At 40.0% G+C, this 19,141-nt stretch overlaps 1 protein-coding gene across 1 annotated transcript in view; it reads left to right on the top strand.

Annotated features, from left to right (window-relative positions):
* Positions 1–4,159: 4,159 nt before the first annotated feature.
* LOC112118707 (sushi domain-containing protein 5) overlaps positions 4,160–19,141 on the top strand; it is a 65,862-nt gene continuing 50,880 nt past the window's right edge. The window contains exons 1-2 of the mRNA XM_024217121.2: positions 4,160–4,715; positions 16,507–16,684. Coding sequence (XP_024072889.2) covers positions 4,616–4,715; positions 16,507–16,684 — 278 coding nt within the window. The 5' untranslated portion in view covers positions 4,160–4,615. The remainder of the gene's footprint in view (positions 4,716–16,506; positions 16,685–19,141) is intronic.

The raw sequence follows: 19,141 nt of genomic DNA, 5'->3' as shown, positions 1-19,141 counted from the left end.
TACATTCCAGTTGAAAATTCTGGTTTTTTTTTGGTACTATGTATCTTTCATTTCCATATGTTGTTGAGTTTAGTGGATGCTGTGGATGCCTTTCCTATTCTTGATGTTATTTCTTTCTCGAGGTCTCCATTCACTAATACAGTGCTGACCAAGTAAATGAACTGTTTCAACCTTCTTGATGTTTTTGCCTTCTAACATGATGTTACTGCTTGACGTCTGGGTTTCAAGGATGTTTGTTTTGGCATAACTGATTTTGAGCCCTACTTGGTCTGCTGTTTTTGCCAAGGTATCTGTAGCTTTTTTGGGGTGTCATTCAATAGCATAATATCATGAGCAAAGTCTAGGTCTTCTAGGCATTTGCCATCTACCCATGCTATGCTAGTCTTTGTGTTGTTCATACATTTCTTCATTATCCAGTCTGGGGATTTAAACCTAACTGGTTTAAACCTAACTGGTTTAAATTATTTAGATGCAATATCTTTCCCCTTATCATTACACTGACTGATTTTTAAATCAGTATAAAACTACCAGAAGCTTTATAATCCTATGGGCTCCTATAACAACTTCCAGCAAACTGCTTCAGATATGTATTGTCTTCCACCTAGAGGTTGAAATCTCTCAGAACCTGACGATGCTACTTGGTGGGCAAGACTGACCACTTGTGTCATGGATTCATGTCTTTCTTGGCTGGTTAAAGCTAATGAGAGGGCAGTATGCTGTAACTGCTGCTGCTGGAGACCATTACTGCTGCTTTTCAGGTCAGGGACCCACATGTACATATATGCGTACTGATTTTCCACCGACTTGCACCTTGTGCATTTGTTTACACGTATGCAAAGGTGAGTGCGAAGTGGGTGTAAAACACAACTATTCTGGTCTAGTAGAATTTTATGCCCACTTTGCACATGTGTAAAGGACTACACAGAGTGCAAGGCAATGGAGAGTCAGAGCAGATGTGTGGCTCTTTCTTTAAAAAGTCTATTTTTGTTGTTAACTTTGGTGAACTATTGGCTACTCCCTTATCTTCCCTTTTTGGAAAAGGTTATTCAGAAGATGGTGATTGAACAGCTTCAGTCCCATCTGGAAACAATTAGATTTTCTGACACCTATCATTCTGGATTCAGATCATCCCACACCATGGAGAAAGACCTTAACATGATGGATCACCTTCTCCTAACAATGGACAAAGGAGATATGTCTTTGCTACTAATGCTATATATAGGCTTCCAAGGGAGGTTGTGGAATCCTGTCATTGGAGGTTTTTAAGAACAGGTTGTCAGACAAACACCTGTCAGGGATGATCTAGATATATTTGGTCCTGCCTCAGCACAGGGGGCTGGACTTGATGACTTCTCGAGGTCCCTTCCAGCCCTACATTTCTATGATTCTATACTGGCAAGAGAGAAAATGATAGGGTTTTGATATATAAAGGCTGCCCAATAAGGGGAAGAGAAGGGCTAGAAGGTACAAGTTCTGACATGCCCTAACATGGTGGCTTTTAACCTTTCCAGACTACTGTACCCTTTTCAGGAGGCTATGTCATATGTACCCCAAGTTTCACCTCACTTAAAAACTACTTGCTTACAAAATCAGACATAAAAATACAAAAGTGACACAGTACAGTATGACTGAAAAAATGCATATTTTCTCATTTTTATCTTATAATTATAAAATAAATCAACTGGAATATAAACATTGTACTTACTTTTCAGTATATAGTATATAGAGCAGTATAAACAAGACATTTTATGTATACAATTTTAGTTTGTACTGACTTTGCTAGTGCTTTTTATGTAGCCTGTTGTAAAACTAGGCAAATATCTAGATGAGTTGGTGTACCTCCTGGAAGACCTCTGCATACTCCCAAGTGTACATGTAACACTGGTTGAGAATCACTGCCCTAACAGATGTGTGCTGGAGATAAAATGCCTTGACAATAAAACAATATGCATGTGTTAGGACATAGTGAAGCCTAGTTTCTTGTTTCCTCCAGATGTGATATGACTCTTTGCATTTCCCAGAGACAAGTCAGAGCTCTTTACCAATGGGACACCCTTAATATTATTATTACTAATAATAATACCTAGTTCTTATATATCACTTAAGCACTGTATATTTGCATGTAGCTATATATGTGAACCATTACTGTTGGTATACTCTTCTGGAATATTCAAAAGCTTAACAGCACACTTAAACAAGTAACACCTCAGTTCTGCAGGTCTGATGGACGATCCTCAATTTAGCATTTTAAAGGAGTAGGAAGCTCCTCTTTTGGAGGCAGGGGTCAGGAAGGAATTTTTCACTGATCTTGTTTTTACCCACCCCCAGACTGGCATGCTTGCTTTCCTTTGGCACAAAAAGATTTTAATCATTTCATAGAACATTTGTTAAGGACCTAAAGATTTTAAAATTAAAAATGTACAGGATACCATTTAATTACAATCTCATGCATATAAAATTTAATATTTTCTAATGCATTTTAAAAAAATTCCAGGCTGAGAAACTAGTCCTTAAGAAGGCGTATATATATATATATATACACACACACACACACACACCTATGAAATAATTTAAATAGTTTATACCTGAACATTGGTGTTCTGTCTTCAGACAGATGGCCAAATCCTGCACACTGTAGTTATGCATGTATTTTGGGGCCAATCGGATTTTTTTTTTTTGCATGAGTAAGACTAGCAAAATATAGGCTCCTTTCGAGGGTTAACAAATAGCAAATATCAGGTTTGTTTTATTTCAGTAGCTACATCATTAGTAAAAGAATCAAATGAATAAATCCAAAGAACTCCAAAAGGTTATTTTCCCCTTGCTATCATGTTGTACATTAATATCTGTTATATTTAACACACATTTGCTGTAATAAATAATGTAATCAGATAATGATATTAGGCCAAGGACTGAATGGGCAGGAAACTGACCTAACTTCTAACCCCTAGTGGTGGTTGTCCTTCCAGATTAGGTCTGAAACAGATTGGCAGGGCAATGTAGAGAAACTCCCTTCTATGTGTTTTCTGTGCATAAACAGAAGACTTCAAAGCTATCAATCTAAAACCCTTTGCAAGGATTAAATTCACACACACCAGAGAGAGAGAATGCGGAGGGAGAGCATTATGTATCTAGATTAATCAAATCTATTCTATTTAAGGTATTTCTAGGGCATCCAGCACCGAAGTCTCCCTTGAAGATCACACATAGAGACTCTTGAGCTTGAGCCATTTCTACTAGACTGTGAAAATAACTTTCTGCAGGTTCAACACAGTAGCAACGTAATCTGCACTGCAGCAAGGTATCAGCCCCCTTTCATTTACTACACTGGGGCGGGTGCAGAGGGAAGGCAGAGGCAGCCTCCGCTTGCAGTCTCCTCTCTCGATGGCTCTGCGTTTCTCCAGCAGGCTGGCCTGTTCCTGTCCAACCTCATATGTCTAGGGGGGGAAATCTTAAGAAGCCGGGGGGAAAAAAACCCATCCCCAAACGAGAAAATGAAAAACAACATTTCTGAGCTCCGCTCAGTTCCAACAGCAACACGAAACTATGTGCCGTTTATGTATTTCACGAAATGGCTCCTGGCACAACTCAGCCCCTTTCGGGCTGCATCCATTCCCGGAGGCTTCCTTTTAGTCTTATTCGGGCACGTGTTAGGGGAGTGCTGACAGTAAGGGACACAGAGTGCTGACAGAAGCTGCAATCTTCCCACACAAAGCTCTGTCAGTGGACTTCATTCCTGAGCGGCCCTAGCCCGTTAGTCTGGGCCCTGCATAGCTGGCTGATGTACTTCTATCTTGATCTGCAGCCCTCACCCCAACCTCCGCTCCAGACCTGGGATTCCCCACCGCTCAGCCAACGCACCTGGCTCCTCACCTACACTCGCCTCTCTGCTCTGCCCTTTCCGTCCTGGGTTCCCACACAATCTAGTCAGTTCACCTCAGCCTGACCTGCAGCATCCCTTCTGCTAGTCCAGCCCTGGGAATCCACACCGTTCAGCCCATGCACTCAGCCCTGACAACAGCACCCCTTGCTATCCCAGATCTGGACCTCTTCTGAGCTGAGACTGCCAAACTACGTGGTGAGGTGTATGTGGTGCAGACCACACAATCTCCACACGTTCGAACCCAAATCTCCAGAGATGAAAGGCCCCTCCGTGAACTCACCACTTGCAGCACCACCCGCTATCTAACTCCCCTTCTTTCAGGCAGGGATTTCGCCTGCTTGATGCTTGCAGCTTCCCCCTTTCTCTCCCTCTGGGCTTTTACATTTCTTCCACTCTGACCCATTAGGTATTTACTGACAGCGCAATGTGACTTTTAACACCGGTTCTCCATGTGCACTGCCCTGCAGAATTGGGCCAGATAAAACCGCTCCCCAAACCCAGCTGGCTGGACATTTTCCTCCCGCTCTACTCTCTCACTGTAGCAGCCAAGCGAAGGATTCCGCTTTCTTTCTCTCTTTCTTTTTCCATCCCTCCCTCCGTTAGTGCAAGACGCAAGATCCTGCCGAGGGAAAGTGCTCATTTAAATCATCTCCACCACCGATCCTGCGCCTGAGGCTCAGAGGAAATAAAACCCCTTTATAGCCAACCTCCTGCGGCTAAGGACTTAATAGCATGGCAATGGCTCCAGGCTCTAAGAGATTCACACTCACCTTTGTCCAGTACATGGGATCTGTCTGTTTCCTCCTCCAGATCGTCTCTGTTGAGGCTGATGGTGAGTTCAATGCAGTTCGGGCTGAGTTAGTATTAGTGGAATCAGATTTGTATGTTGTTATTGCAAAATAAAAATAAAAATAAATAAACTTAAATATACGCCCCATTCCGGGTTAAGGAACGCCTGATTCGGAGTTTTTGAAACTCTATAAATATCCTGGGGTTAAACAGAGAAAAGAATTAAGATCTCATAAGGTTGAGATTATGTTATTAGAACAAAATTATGTGACTGGGAACTTGTCCAGGGGAAATAATAATAAAAAGGCAGGATAAGAAGAAGAAAAAGAATTAGTTAAATTTTACAGAGTTTCTCCCACAATCAGTATGTCTCCCCAAATATCGAACCTGACATCTCCTCAGTACAGGTCCCTCTGGTTTTTAAGCATCAGGTACCTGAAAAACAGGAAGACAAAAGTCAAAGACTTTTCCCAGTAACGTCTTCTCGCCGGTACTACAGACGCTCAAGACATCTGCCAACGTTACTGCATGAGCGTAAATTTCTTCATTTCACTGCGAGGTGATTTCAATGGAACATGAATTTGGCTGAAAGCACCAGCTACTAGCTACCATGAAATGATCCTTTTTGCTCTCTGACAATAATCTGAATGGACTGTATGCTTTTCCTTCCTAGAAGCCTGTACAGTTTTAACGATTTCACCTTAATTAATGGTGATCAAACTGCCTTAACAAGAACATGATTTATTATAAAAACAACAGTCTGTTTTCCTGGGAGAGAGCATGCTGAATGGCCACGCTTGTTTCTTCATTCTCACAATCCGGGTAGAGTTATGCCTGATTTCAGTTTTTTAAGTACACTAACCTCATTCCGTTGATGTTTGCTATGTGATTACAGAAGATGGTAAGACAAACACTATTGAATAACAAGAATGTTTTCATTTTGCTCCGAGAATATTTCGTCTCCGTTTTTTGTCTTCGATTTTCATTTAATAATTGAAATAAGAGACGGAAGAAAAAACGGAGACAAACTTTCCTTGCATCTGTATGTTTATTGCATGCTGTGTATAATAAAGGTTTATGCAGCAGAATCCACTGTCATGAATTTGGTGACAATGAAACTGAGTTAAGAATGAAGACGAAGGAAAGATCACATCCTTTCAAAGCACTGTAACTTGCAAAACTGCAATTCCAGTTTTAGTGAAGGATCCTCATATAGCAAAACTGCTTTGTGGGGAGAAAAAAATACTTCACTATATTTGGAAACAGGGAGACAGAGAAAGGAATAATTATTTTGCTTGGTTAAGAAAGCTTTTCCTTAAGTATCAGTGGTAGCTATCCCAGAGACCTTACTGCATGTCTGGAATGACTGGCTTCTGGTTCCATCCTAAACTGACCTCCTCTGAGATAGCCAAGAGAAAAGGTGGTTGAGATAATATCTTGTATTGTACCAACTTTTGCTGGTGAGAGAGAGAGAAACAAGCTTTGGAGCTTTTACACAGAGAGGAAAAAATGTTGAACAGTATTTCAGTGACCATTTTTAGAGGCTTACTTAAGGGAGTTCATGATATATTTTAATGGGCATTCAGTAGTTTGTCACATTCATCTTACACATGAAATATACACAGATATGGTAAAATAATTAAGAATTACAGGAAAGAAGATGTACAGTACAATATAAGTGCAAAGCATTATTATAAAATGATAAATAGTCTCCATTTTTATTTAACTTCTTCTAAGTGACATTCTGGAAAACTTGTTTGTTCATTATTACCAAGCTATTCAATGTGTTTTCTTTTTATCGTGATTTAAGCCAACTCCTGTAATCCTGAGAAATCACTTTATGTGACGTTATGTCAGTATGTAGAATTGCCAGATTTAAACAGATCTGAGAGTATAAACCAGGAACAATATTTCCTTTCATAATAGATTCTGAACTGGCCTGAACAGGAAACCATCTTCTCATTTGTGAAAATTATAGATGAAAATTTAATTTTACAGACAATTTCTGCTCTGTAAGGTCTGGAGATGTGAGTGGTGAAATGACAAAAAACAATTCTGGATAATATATATATTTGTTACTTTTAACAAAAAATAACAGTGTTTTGCAAACTCCTGAGGGGATTTAGAGTATACTTGTAAAAACCTCATGAAACCAAGCCGGGCCTCTATATAGGCAAACCTCAGAAACTGGTTACAATATATTTCCCTAAGGGAGACTCTGGCTTTATTCTCTGACATGGAAGTAATGACATAGTGTAGACAATATAACTAGAGATCATACAAACCTGGTGGAGGTGTAAAGCCTGAAGGATTATTTGATCTCTTTTGACTAATAGTTCACCACAACAGACATGGACGTGGTGTAGCTAGAATCCATGAAGATGTAGGTAGAAGCTAAAATAAAATATAGTTTAGAATTGCTGTGTGACTTATATAAGTTAAGGCTATGTCTACACTGGCAACTGAACAACAAAACTTTTGTCTTTCAGAGATGTTAATCCCCCAACCTCCCTGCCCCCAGAAAGACAAAAAGTTTTGCTGACGACAAGCGCCAGTGTGAACAGCTCTTTGTCGGCAGGAGAGCGACAAACAGCTACACTGTGTGCCTTTTAGCAACACGGCTATAGTGGCACAGCCCTGTCGCTAAAAGCTGCGTAGTGTAGACATAGCTAATGGCACCTGGACTGAGGTCAGTCAGATAGAAGCTTCCCTAAGACCCTGTTTCTCCTTTAATTTACACTAGTGTAAATCAGGAGTATTTTAACTCCATTAAAGTCAGTGGAGTTACTACAGAATAAAACAAGGGTAAGTAGAGAACTAAGTCCTAAGGCTGTTCACCCATGACAATCACAGGTAGATTCCAGATTTGTACATGGAGGGAATGTATAGTCACAAGGATTTACATGGATAGCTTGAATTAGTACATCTAGGTGCACATCAAAATAAACTCTAACCCTCACCCTTGTAAAGACGGAGATTTTAGCTATGTCATTATGGTCATGACTGGCCTCAACTATACCGGTGTAAATGTGCAGTAACTGGAGTTTGCATTTACACTGGGTTAAATGAATCAGGCCCAGTAAAAGTTGTATAAGAATTTAAACTTTTACCCTCTGTTTTACCTTTTTCACAGCTGCCAAAATGCCCATATATACCAACAGTAGTTTTCCATAGAACATTTGGTCAGATGAACAAAATGTTGTAACAGTGTGACAGTAATTAATCAGTACAATATAATATTGAAGTGAACAACAGTAGTTTACTTTTGGCAAAAGCTTGCAAAATTGCTCCAGCAAGAAGTAATTTTATTTTTTAGGTTTTGTGTTACATGTAAAACATTTTGCCCGCTCCACTAATTGGGTCAGTACATAGATTGCAAGTGGAAGTAATTCCAGGAATTCTGAATCCATAAAGTTAGACACAATTAGACACTGGCCTGAGCTACAAAATACTGACCTCAAACCATATCTAATGTTTCTAAAATTAGGCTGTTGTGGGACTCAAATATGGGGTTTTGGTTCATTTCTCAAATACAATCGAGAGTATTCTCGTCTCAATATGTGCTTACAAAACTGCCATTAATGTTCACACACACACACAGAGTGCAGGCTAAACCCCCACTATTTCAAATGTGAGGTTTCTTCTTATGGAACCATCAGTAAACAAAAAAGTCAGAGGAACTAATGGACAGATGAAAAACTGATACATTTAAGAGAATAAAGGAAAAGTAATAAGAAGCAACTTCCTGTACTGAAAATGGATTAAGAAAGCTGTGACAAAGGCAGCTTCCAGTTCCCTCCTGATCACTTGGTTCCTGTTGCTTTTATCTATTTAGATGGAAGGGAAAATAATTTTTAAAAAATGTAAAATAAAAAAAAACATCATATACTGATTCTTTACATTAAGGGTGTAAATCAAACCCAAGAGAATGAATGGGAATTTTCCTTTATCCTATTCTAGATGATTTGGTGGTCTCTTCTGGCCTCAAACTCTATGATTCTATTTTTGTTTTATTATCTCTAGGAATTTGTGCATGAGCAGCAGGTGAAAGCAATTCAGGTTTCCATTTACACAGCGCAGAAAATAAATTTGTCAGCTGCATCAATAAATAAATAAAAATCCAGCCCTTATTATGGTAAAACAGAAGGTAAAACTGAATTTACCTGAGTAAGGAGTGCAGAGTTGGTCTCCCACTTTGCTATTTCTCCGATTATGCAATATTTTAAGCAGTTTCAATTAAATAAGAAGCAATCATTCCTTTTAGATCCTTACAGAAATAAACTCTCCATTCATGAACAAGCACAGCTGATAATTGCCAAAATCTTGCTGTCTGTAATTGAACGCTCCACCCTTGTTATTACAGCCAAGGCCATTGCACTCTATAGCCATAGAAACAGCAACAAAATTGCTTTCTCACTACAGAATGGAATAATGACCCCACAAAATGTACCTCTCCCTATTTCCAAACGGTCACCACCTCTGGTTTGATGTGACTCGTCAGGTTATATAACTTCAGGGGACAAGCCTGCTGGCATCAGGTCATGGGGTCAGTAGACTAGGTGGGCATTTTTGGGGAGTCAGCAGGTCTGTGTTGGATGTGCACAGACTGGGGGTGGGATTGGAGGAATCCATACCATTGGCCTACTGGTTTTTGGCGATTAAGCAGGAAAGGGGCTGTATTATTGTTCAATGGAACTGCTCCATGGTTGGGAACCCTCTATAAAAATGAGCTGCAAACGATTTTTTGAACGCTAAGTTTATGGCTTTTCTTGCTTTGCTTTTCTCTAATGCATAAAGAAAGCCTGAAAAGTGTTGGTCAAAGAAACAGGGTTTTTTATTGTTGTTGTTGTTTTATTTTTGGCTTGCTTTTTATTTTAGAAATGTTACGAATGTAAAGTCTGTTCTGGCCTTAAGTCATACCCAAAGGAGCTCAATCTATTTAGCTCACCAAAGAGAAGGTAAGGGCAATTTGATTACGTCTATAATCACTGGCAGAGGGAGAAGATGTCTGGAAGTAGAGAGCTCTTTAATCTATCAGACAAAGGCATAAAAAGGTTCAGCGGCTAGAAGTTAAAGTCAGCAAATTTCAAATGGAAATAAGGTACAGTGCATGTAAGGACCATTGAAACAGATTACTAAGGAATGAGGTGTAAATTCTCCATTTCTTGGAGTCTTTGAAACAAGATTGGATGTCTTTCTACCTGACATATTCTAGTTCAGCCACAAATTATTGGTCTGGAGACAGGAGTCACAATGTGAAATCTAAGGGCTTGGCTACACTTTCGAATTACAGTGCATTAAAGGAGCCCCGGCAGCACTAGCTCACTACCCGTCCACACTGGCAAGGCACGTAGAGCGCTCTGACTCCGCGGCTAGAGCACTCCTGGTACTCCACCTCAGTGAGTAGAATAACGTTTGATGTGCCCCCATTGGTGGAGAGCCCCAGCGTCAGTGTGAACGAGGTGTTGCATTACTGAGCTCTGATCCGTCTCCGGAAACCTCCCATAATCCCCTTAAGTCAAGTGGCCACTCTTGTCATTGTTTTGGATATGCCCTTTGAAAGCTCCGTTTGACAGCCGGCTGCTTATCGGCTCCAAGACAAAGCAGCCATTACTGTGGAATGCTGTGTGAGAGAGAGAGAGGCTGGGGGGGGGGGGGGGGGGGGTGCGGCGTCTGGAACTTTAAGAAAAGATGCTGACACGCCCCCCGCCCCCCCAAAAACCCCCCCCCCCCCCCCCCCATACACACAACACCCCCCCTCTCACACCCCCCCCCCCCCCCCCCCCCGCCAATTTGAAAAGCACATTGCAGCCACTTGCATACTGGAATAGTTACCACAATGCACTGTTCTCTGTGGCTGTTGCAAGAGCTGCTAATGTGCACTGTGCACTGGCAGCTGTCAGTGTGGACAGACTACAGCGCTTTCCCTACTGCGCTCTACAAAGGCTGGTTTAACTCAAAGCGCTCTACATCTGCAAGTGTAGCCATGCCCTAAGTTTTATTACACAGGAGGACAGATTAGATGATCATAATGGTCTCTTCTGGCCTTAAAATCTATATATCTCTGGATTCTCCAAGGCATCTTGTCTTCTATATATCAGAATGCATTTTTTTTACTGTAAACTATTTGGGGCAGAAACTATCTTTACTTTTGTGTGTTACAGGGTGTTGAATATATTGTTCATGCTAATCAAATAATAAATAATAACTTTCATAAGAACATACATAAGAATGGCCATACTAGATCAGAACAATGGTCCATCTAGCCCAGTATCCTGTTTTCTGATAGTGGCCAAATGCTTCAGAGGGAATGAACAGGGCAATTTTGAGCGATCCTCCATCCCCTGTCACCCAGTCTCAGCTTCTGGCAAAGCTTTTCTTTTTCCAACAGATCAAAAGCTAAAAACAGAATAGTGTAATAATATCAGTACATTTAGAGGCTAAAAAAGCAATGCAGTGATTGTGAAAACCACTCACTGACCTTTGCTTTATAAAATGCAAACTGCAGCAAATTAATCAAGCATCAAGAACACTACAGTACAATTGTCAAAAACAAAGGCCATTTAAAATACTTAATAATTTTGATACATATACTAGTGTTTTTGTGAACTGTGTTGTCTTATGCATTAGGACAGAGAAAACAAAAAATCTGCAGCAGAAATCAACATCTACTACAGTGGAATTTGTTACGTTTTACATATACAAAGAGAGACATACATCACAGAATCCAACAATACCTGCTATCAGGATAGACCTTTACGTGCTGTGAAATTCTAAAGGTCCTGGACATAACACTTCTTCTTATAAAATGCTCCCAACTATATCTAACTGGCTGCTCTTACTATAGAAAAACATTGCCTGTAAATGGAATGTCATTAAATATTAATGTCTTGCACTGTTTACTAAGGCTAGACTCCTACTGGCTTCAAGAAGTAATCTTGCCTGAGTACTAAAGCATTGAGCCCATTACTATTGATTAGTGATTGGAAGAAGAGACCGAAATTTTTGCCCAAAACTTGAAATGAGCTTTCTGAGGTTAGAAAAAGGTTGGTTTACAACTCTACTCTTCCTGGTTTCAGCTGGAACCTGAAGAAGAAATACCAAAATACTGCAAGGAAGACTATTCTCACGGTATCTCTGAACTTGCCAGAACCAAGAAGTGCATGAAATCTCTTGAGAAAGTCTCACAAGAATTCCAGATCAATTTCTAGGCCAAAGAGGCGTGACTAGTTTGAACAGGCTAAAAATAAGCATGCAAAATTTAGGGAGGGATTCTGTTTCCACACTAGTCCCCCTGGCCAGCCCTGGTGTGGGAGCATGGTGGGACAGAGATCAGGTGTGAGGAAGCATGTTAGGGGTAAAGGGGGGGTGGAAATAGCACCAGAGCGTTAAGAGGAGTTCTGGGCTGCTCTGAGTGCACAGAACACCCTGTGGCTAACTAACTGATGCCAGGCCCCCACTGATGGCTTAAAGCCACCTTTGCCGCCCCAGCCCGTGGGCTATGCCTTTTGTGCTGTATCTCCAGGAGGCTATCTAAAGCAGAATGAACCTGAGAACCTCCTGAGGTTATCAATCTAAAAGGATTAACTCCATCTATCTAGTACTTCCGTCACAATATGTTAAGCTCTCAGCCCTAATGTCAGTATATGTGCCCCCAGATCATTAATGTTTTCCTCATTTACATTTTGTGTGCATATGAATTTGCCCCTGATAAAAGTGAAGGGCTCATAAGCAGTTACTACACTGGTGTAAAAATCCCCAATGTAGATAAGCCTTTTCAACCAGCAACCTGAAAATCAAAATTTTATTAATTATTTATTATTTATTATTATTATTATTATTATTATTATTATTACTCTAGTGCCCAGTAGCCAGAGCCCCACGGTCAGGGCCAGCTCCTGGCACCAGCTTACCAAGCAGGTGCTTGGGGCGGCCACTTCGGAGAGGGGCGGCATGTCCAGCTGTTCGGCGGCAATTCGGCAGACGGTCCCTCACTACTGCTCGGAGCGAAGGACCTCCCGCCGAATTGCTGCCACGGATCGCGATCGCGCCTTTTTTTTTGTTTTTTTTTGTTTGGCTGCTTGGGGCAGCCAAAACCCTGGAGCTGGCCCTGCCCACGGTGCTAGGTGCTGTATAAACACATAACAAAAAGGCAGGCCATGTCTCAAAGAGCTTGCAATTTCAATAGGCGAAGATGCACTTGAAATTCTATTCATATATATTTTGCAAGCCCTCCATTAGAAATGTTTCCAAGCCAAATTCTTCTTGGGATATGTGCACAAAACATCCACTGATTTAAAAGCTGCAACTTTGTACATGAGGGCTGAATTTGACCAAAAGCTACTTTTACCATTTTGATTACTCATTTCAGTTATCAAATGATGAGGCTCCCAAGAATGCCCGCCTATAAATAAAGTTATACGTTAATAGCTCCAAAAACTTCTGTAACACCATTATAAGATGTGGAATTCAAAATCAATATTGTAGTTTTGATTTATATAAGGGAACTTACCAAGTAGGTGTACTAGTATATTTTTCCTTTCATTCCCCAAAACACTGCTCTAATGTGACACTACTGCAAATGATGTAGACACATTGGAAATGCCAACTGTCTTGCAAGTCAAATACCAGAGGATTAAAGCTTATTCGTTTTATTTCATTTTAAATGAGAAAGCAAATAAAACTGAGAACACATGTTACAAATTAGGCAGATAGCCATAATGTTCTTGAAAACTTTAGAAAAAGTATATAGGTCAATCTGGTATCCAGGTCAGTCTTGTTTATTTGTACCTCATCTAACCAAAACTTCCTAGTAACTTTTCCCAACACACTGGATCTGTCTCATGTTCCCCTAAAATCTATTTATCCAAATATTTTGTACATCCACAAAACCTTTCAGACAGGTAGGACTGTACTATATTTAAAAAAAAACCCAACTAAATAGGTTGTCAGAATCTTCTGAATTTTCAATAAAGCCTCATTGAAGAGCAGTGCTTGATTTGCCATAATTACCTGCACACTAACAATAAATAAGGAAAGTTGTCCCTTAGCTCTCAGTCTTGGTTGGCTGGAAAAGGAAACAAGCTTTGGTGCAATCCTGCAAAGTTGCAATTGATATGGACTGCTGGTAAAAAAAAATTAATGATGAGCTGCACTGCCTCAGATTACATTTTGATGGAGCCTGATCACTTACCAACTTAGTTTTCTCTTACATTCTTTTAATTAAAATGTTTGTGGATGAAAGTAGTGCTTATTAAGGTGAAGGACTAACATTTACTGCTCAAGTCAGATGCTGCATATGGTTGCCCCAGACAACTCTGCTGGTGCACCTCAGTCCTGAACAGAGACCTTCAACTGTGCTGACCTGTGTGATGGCTTAGTAATGTAGACAAATTCCCTGTTGGAGAGATCCCAAATGGTGGTGGTGAAAACATGCTCTACTTTCCTTTGGGGGTCTCACTGGATACATTAGATTTTTAGGTAGCAGTTGTGGCACCTTTTTTCAGGCTATAGTGGGTCCCAGGTCTGCCAACATCTCCTCTGATGAAGACCTTGACACAGTCATCTGCATATTTCTGATCATCAGGCTACATTACTGCCATGCACTCTATTTGTTGCCTTTGAAAAGTATTCAGAAGTTTCAGTAGTAGAAAATGTAGAGGCTTGTTGTCTTCTCTGCTCTGCACTGGCTCCAGCTCATTTCTGATGGGAATTCAAGGTGTATGTACAGTGCCTACCACATTAGAGACCTAATCTTTGATTGGGGTCTCTGTGTGTTAGCTGAAACATAACTCAACATTTCTCATTGCAGGAATAGTGATCCTCTTGATTGATCTCATTGTCAATTACTGGGGTTAAAATCTCTGCTGCTGATGGCAGGATGTTGTCAGTCATAGGGCCACATCTCTGGAAGTTATTCCCTCCAGCAGTCTGCTAGAGCCAAAGTTTAGTTAGATCCAAGGTGGGGGTTATCTGTTTGCTAAAGCCAGAAGTGCTTGAGGAAGGTGATGGGCCTGGCATACAATGTAGGATGGATCGCCTGAAGGGTTTCTGAGCTAGTTTAGTCAGGGCCTATGTAATCTGGGATGAGGGAATTTGCTACCTAATGCCCCAATTGCTGTCGAATTGTGCTGTAGAATCTAAGATTTTATTTAAATAAAATGTTACTTATGATAACAAAGAAGCCCTTCCTGACATAAACTGTTGTAATCTGATGTACTGCTGTCTTCCTGGGTCTGCAGACATCCAAAAACAAATGCTCTGAGACTTGCGTTAGCTCAGTGGGGTGTTAACTTGAAAACCGAATTATGAAAATGTAAATGTCAACATTGTTAATTATTTTGCTGCTTATCATTTTTCGCGGAATCAGCTAGCAAATATGCTTATTCTACAAATCAATCATGTCCTAGGCTGCCTTTGATGCAAAATCCTACCTGCCCTCTGCCCAACTGCTAAAACCTCCAGCTTCTACCCCGATAAAGTCCACAATGCAGGAATGCGTTGTAAGAACAAAAATCTGCAGTGCATTGAAAATTTAAAGTCAGGGTAAAATAAACTGAGTTTAAAACAAAATCAAACAATAAGGAATACTCTGCTGATTCTATTAGTCATTTTCATATTTCATTAAATAAAAGCCTTCCACTTTTTAAAAATTTACTTGGAAGTGCTGCATATTTTCCAGTCTGCAGCTCCAGTCTGATATGAAAACCATGGTGATTTGTGGCAGAATTTAGGTCCAGGTTATTGCAAAGTATATGAAGCCTTTCCTTTCCTAGTAGAGACTGGGAATTAATTTGTTGCTGATATGGAAGAGCAAGTTACATTGCTAGCTTTTTAAACTGGTATTTGTTATTTTATAAATTTGATTGATTTTATAAATTAAGTGTAAGGCCTGGTCTACACTACGACTTTAATTCGGATTTAGCTGCGTTAATCCGAATTAACCCTTCACCCGTCCACACTACAGAGCCAGTTAATTCGAATTAAAGGGCACTTAAAATCGATTTCTGTACTCCACCTCGACGAGCGGAGTAGCGCCTAAATCGATTTTGTTAATTCGAATTAGGGTTAGTGTGTCCGCACACCACCGAATTACTGTGGTTAAATTAATGGGGTAGTGTGGCCGCACACCACCGAATTAATGTGGTTAAAAACCGAATTAATGTGCTTAGTGTGGCCGCGCACAATCAAATTTATACAACCTGTTTCCCAAATTCGAATTATCTAAATTCGGATTAATCCCGTAGTGTAGACATACCCTAAGACATGCATTACCAGTTCCTACGGGATAGATTCTGACTCTCACTATACACCCATATGAGGGAGTAAGAACCCCTATTTACGCTCCAAGAGCTATACAAACTTTGGATCCAGGCATGTAGGAGTAAGGGGAGCCACTCACCTGGGTCAGAAATATATGGAAACTTAGCCCCACTTCTCAAATTACTGATCAAAGGAGCTAAACCACATAGCTAAACATATGTGTATGTGTGTGTGTGTGTGTGTGCATGCACATGCTTGTATACAGGAGTAGTAATTTACTAGTGGTATAGGCCAGAAGCAAGGACCAGAACCTTAAAGGTGTTTGGATGCGCAACTACCATTGATTTCAATAGAAATTAGGCACTTAAATATCTTTAAAGATCTAGGCTTAAGTTACTAGCTCCCAAAATCAAGGAGCTCAGTTAAAATTAAACTGAGATCATAAAAGAAAATAAGTTTAATTTTTCAGTTGATAGGTTTGTCACAATCCACAATATATTTGTGTATTTATTTAATACAACACTGTGACATGTGACACGTTTTGTTGTGTGTGTCTGTCTTTGGTGCTGCAGGGAAGTTGTTCACAGTTGAATCCAGAAACAGCTCTCAGGATCTGGACCTAACTGCAGCTCAGAAATTGTGTACTGACCTGGGCGCTCGCTTAGCCACTGCAGAGGAATTGAGACGGGCTGTAGTGGACTGTTCTTTTGCCGCATGCACCAGAGGTTGGCTGGCCGACGGTACCATTAGGTAAGGAGAATGGAAACAGCAAAATCCACCCTAACCAGCATGAATGATTGCTCTCAAACAAGCTTTCCCCCTTTGGCTAATATTATTACTGAGGAATACTTAGAGTCTCAGACCTACCCATTGCTAAACCCTAGCCTCCTCCAGTAAAAACTGCAAGATTAAATGGGCGTTATTTGGCTACAGATAATCTTGTTTCAGGGTTAAACCCACTTCCACAGGCTTCCTTCTACAATCATTGCTATTACAATACTGTATCTTGTATATTACATACAACTTAAAAGATTAGATTTCTTTAAATATATAATAAAACAAAGGTGAAGTATCATTATACTGAAATATAACATTAAAATAATCATTATTACGTTAATCAAACATTCTTAACTATTCTTAGACAAAAAGCTAAGTTAAGACAGAATGAAGCTTGAGGGTAGTTTGAAGGTAAAAAGATCACCACAGGAAGTTTTCAATTATCCCAAAAGCAAGCATTACTAATCCAGTGAATTCAAAGGTAAGGTTAAACTATCAAAGATTCCAAACATGTTAAGGTATGAAAATACAAAGTTAAGATCCTCAAACAATCTTGATTCTCCCCTATAGTGATACTATGAAGGGAAAATATTGTGAAAAAAATCTATATTATCTTTAAAAATAAGTTGTGTCTAATTTGAGGCCACAAACACTAAAATGTCTTAATCATAATTGTATGATTATTGAATGGCATCAAAACTTACTAGCATTCCTCTTGGGACATTAATTCCACCAGGTTGATCATTTGATACTTTTATGGTATACACTAAAACACGACCCCAATAAAGTTAACATTTAACAAGTAAAACAGGAATAGAAAATACATATGTGCAATTAAGCTGAGTTAATACAGCAGAAGCAGCCTTAACTTTTCAATTTCTTGACTTGGGCATGTTTGTTTTCTCAAGCTTAACATTGCAGTATTTTTATATTTAGTTATCTTGTTTCTTTAAAGGAAAAATAAAAAAAGAAATCTGGAGCTATTTGGCATGGGGAGATTACAAGCTGCACTTGATTCACTTCAACATTCCTTGAATAGGTCAAGAATTATAGTTGGCACCATTGCCACTAAAAAGCCTTCATCTCATATGCATGTCTCAGCTAAGCTCTCAGTTTAAGGGCACCACTAAAGCTGAAGGGCTGATTTGCAGAACCAACATTTTAAAAGCTCCATGAAAAACCTTAAATAAAAATTCTAATGGCTATGTGCGAATCTGGCATCTCTAAATGCTCGTAACTGTAAAACCACGGAACCGTTTTTTGTCTTCAAATTTGGCTTGATTTTTTTACTTTAATTGAGACGTACAAGACAACCACAGAGTGAACCTTCTTCTCGAAACTATTTTGTTATTTATGTAAGTGAATTAATTGTAACATATAGGAAAAGTATATTTTTCACATTCGGGTAACTAAGGAACAATTAAAGCACTTTTCCTTTGCAACCCAAAAAAGAATTTGTTTGAGAGAGTTCTGAGCAATGGAAGAAAGTGGAATGTACATATGGATTCTGGATTTCATCCAATGTGTTATTAGTGCCCTCTATATAATAATTGTATGGGTGTTTTTTTTCTCCTAATGATGATTGGCGGAACAGTTTTCTGTATTCATGGAATTGTAAGAGGTTTTCAGAAATAGCTGACATCTAGGTCAGATGTTTACCAGAACACATAATTATTATGACTGATCAGTATTCTGACTCATTCGTTCCATCTATGTATATCTAAGTGTTGCATAGACCTCTGCAGAAAGAAAAAAAATTGTACCTACTTGTGAAATAACAGTGGGTACAAATCACACACCAGACTGGACTAAGCAATAGACTAAAGGATGTGCTAAAAAGATGTAGAATTCCACATACATCTGGGCTCAAATCAGAACTGAAATCATCCACTCAAATTCAAATCCCACAGGGTATGTCTACGCTGCAATAAAACACCTGTGTCTGGCCTCGGTCAGCTGACTCGGGCTCATGGGGCTCAGGCTGAGAGACTATAAAATTGCAGGGTAGACTTTCAGGCTTGGTCTGGATGCTGGCCTCTGGGACCCGCCCCCCCTCACAAGGTCTCAGAACCTGGGCTCCAGTACGAACCCAGATGTCTATGCTGCAATTTTATAGCCCCCTGCAAGCTGGAGTCAGCTGACCCGGGCCAGCCACGGGGGGGCCAGCCACGGGGGTTTTATTGCAGTGTAGACATATGCAGAGTGACCCCCCTCTTCCATTCTATTTGGTATTCAGAGTGTGGTATCCTCTTAACCATGGTGACTCCTAAGCAGCAATAGTTCTAGGACTGAGAATGGTAAATAAAAAACATGTGCAGCTTTTGTTAACAGCTCTGCTACATGCTTCACCAATAACAGTTTCTATAGCAGTTGGCACTTTACAGACATGTAGAAAGACATATACCCATCCCAAAGGATTTACAGAAAAGG

Source organism: Terrapene carolina, unplaced genomic scaffold (assembly GCF_002925995.2).
Source record: "Terrapene carolina triunguis isolate 2854851 unplaced genomic scaffold, T_m_triunguis-2.0 Scaffold33715, whole genome shotgun sequence".
NCBI lineage: Eukaryota > Metazoa > Chordata > Testudines > Emydidae > Terrapene > Terrapene triunguis.
The sequence above is the reverse complement of the archived record's forward strand: the minus strand, read 5'-3'. Positions and strand labels throughout refer to the sequence as shown.